This window comes from Aureococcus anophagefferens (assembly GCF_000186865.1).
Source record: "Aureococcus anophagefferens unplaced genomic scaffold AURANscaffold_44, whole genome shotgun sequence".
Classification (NCBI taxonomy): domain Eukaryota; class Pelagophyceae; order Pelagomonadales; family Pelagomonadaceae; genus Aureococcus; species Aureococcus anophagefferens.
This window is the reverse complement of record NW_008705599.1, coordinates 140160-142305: the sequence shown is the minus strand read 5'-3', so window position 1 is coordinate 142305 and position 2146 is coordinate 140160. Positions and strand designations below refer to the sequence as shown.

At 73.3% G+C, this 2146-nt stretch overlaps 1 protein-coding gene across 1 annotated transcript; it reads right to left on the bottom strand.

The window, feature by feature from the left end:
• Positions 1–1439: 1439 nt before the first annotated feature.
• AURANDRAFT_77992 (hypothetical protein) lies at positions 1440–1976 on the bottom strand (the record flags this gene model as incomplete). Its single annotated transcript, XM_009043102.1, has 1 exon — positions 1440–1976. A coding segment is annotated over one exon (537 nt), but the record flags the coding sequence as incomplete, so codon positions are not given.
• Positions 1977–2146: the final 170 nt, after the last annotated feature.

Genomic DNA, 2146 nt, shown 5'->3' with positions numbered 1-2146 from the left:
AGGATATTGAGAGCCTCTAGGAGAGGCTCTGGTACTCGACACGCTCGGCGCCAAACTGCGCGGTTCTTTTGTCGGGGGCCGCATCCTGTCTCGGCCTCGGCGTGTGCGCAAAATCAGCAGGTTCTGGGACTATCGGAGCATCGCCGGGCACTCTTAATCCCCAGGGTACCGTTCTATGTATAGTACCGTTCTATATGTACCTGCCTGTAGAACTTTGCTTGTCGCCTTGTGCCCACAGAAAAACGACTCGTCGCGCCCTCAAAAGAACCAGGCTTTACAAACGCTCGACGGCGAGCACACGATGCATTTCGGCCTGCACGTGAGGAGCGAATGCGTCGCGGCGCAGACCATGGAGGAGCGGGAGGCCTCGCACGTCGTGGGCCCGGACTCCGACGCCGAGCGGCTCTTCGCGGCGTGCTGCGGCGTCTGCTGCGGCGGCGGGCCATACTTGCCCATCGCGACGATCCCTTGCCGCCAGTACGCGACGTGGCATCGATGCCTCGACCTCTCGACGCCGGTGAACTTCCGCGCCGACGGCGAACGCCTCGTCGTCCGCACGCGGTCCAACGTCTGCTTCTGGGACGTCGAGGAGATCGCGGTCGGGGACGTCGAGTCCGTCGGCGTTTACGTCGAGGATACGGCCTGGGTCTCGTCGGGCGACCGGCCGGTCTACGCGCTCGAGTTCAAGGCCCCGGTCCCGGTGACGAACGCGAAGCAGCTCAAGCGGTCCATGCCGCGGAGCTGCGCCGACGACGGCGGCTGCGACCGCTGCTGCGAGACGCACCTGCACTGCGCCAAGCCCGCGGGCACGCCGCTGATGCCGCGGCCCTACTTCCCCGCGTGCTCTCTCGGCGCCGTCGTGCGCGGTCGGAGCGGCGTGACGCGCCTGAGCCGGCGGCGCTGGCTCCCGGCCGACGTCGACGCCATGGAGCGCCTCGCGTCGAGCCTCGCGGTGCTGCTGGCGCGCGCGGCGGACGACGGCGCGTCGGCCTCGTCCGACGAGTCGCCGCGACTGCCGCGGTCCGCGTCCGAGGACCTGCTCTGCCCGCGCGTCGACGCGCGGGTCCACCCGTCGTCGTCGGACGAGTCCCTCGCGTCGCGCGCGGCGCCGGTCGCGCCCTGGCGCGACCCCCTCCCGGTGTACTAATTGGTGCGCTGTCGGCGTTTAGCATATCCCGCCGGCGGGCTATGCTAGCTTCCGAAGTCACACGCAATGGGATTAGCAGGCAGGTGGGTGCGTCGGCGCGTCGGCCGCGTCGGCGCGTCGGCCGGCGGCGGCGGGCGCGGCGCGGACGGCCGCGGTGGTCGGCGGCCGGTCCCCCCGGCGAGGGGAAGGACCGGCCGCGTCATCGATCTCGCGGGTCCGCGTGCCGCGCGCCGCCGCCGCCGGCGGGCGCGCCGGCGGCGGCCGGCGCGGCGCGGCGCGGGGTGGCGGCCTAGAACTCGGCGTCGCCGACGTAGCGGGCCTCGAGGTCCGTGGCGAAGCCGGCGCGCTTCATGCCGCGGACGACGTCCGCCGCGGACGGCAGGCGGCCCGTCTCGAGCTTGGAGAAGGCGAGCTCGCCGTTGACGTGGATCTCGAAGGCGCCCGTCGCGACCATCTGGGCCGCGACGTTGTTCGCCATCCAGACGGCCCCAAAGGCCATCATCTTGTTCTCCGCGACGGAGTGGTACCAGCCCGGCGTCGCCGCGCCGAAGAGCTGGAAGACCTTCTCGCCGCCGAGGAGCAGCGCCACGCAGGCGACCTGGGCCATGCCCGCGGCCTGCGCCGCGAACACGCCGACGGCCGGCGGCGGGTACTGCTCGGCCGCGACGGACCGGAGGCCGGGGTACGCGTCTTCGAGGAACTTCCTCAGCTCGAGGTAGTTCCTCTGCGTGCCTCAGCTCGTGCAGAGCTTGACGAGCACCTCGGCGTCGCCGTTGGCCCGGGCGCCGCCCGCGGCCGGCGCCGCGCGCTTCGCGGCCGCGACGGGCGCCGCCGCGGCCGGCGCCGCGCGCGCGGCCGCGGCCGGCGGCGCGAACTCGGCGAACTCCTCGTCGGCGGCGTCGCGGTCCGCGCCCGCGAGGCCCCGGCCCCGGGCCGCGGGGCCGCCGGCGTCGCCCGCGAAGGCCGCGCCCGCCGCCGCGGGCGGCGCCGGCTCGCCGC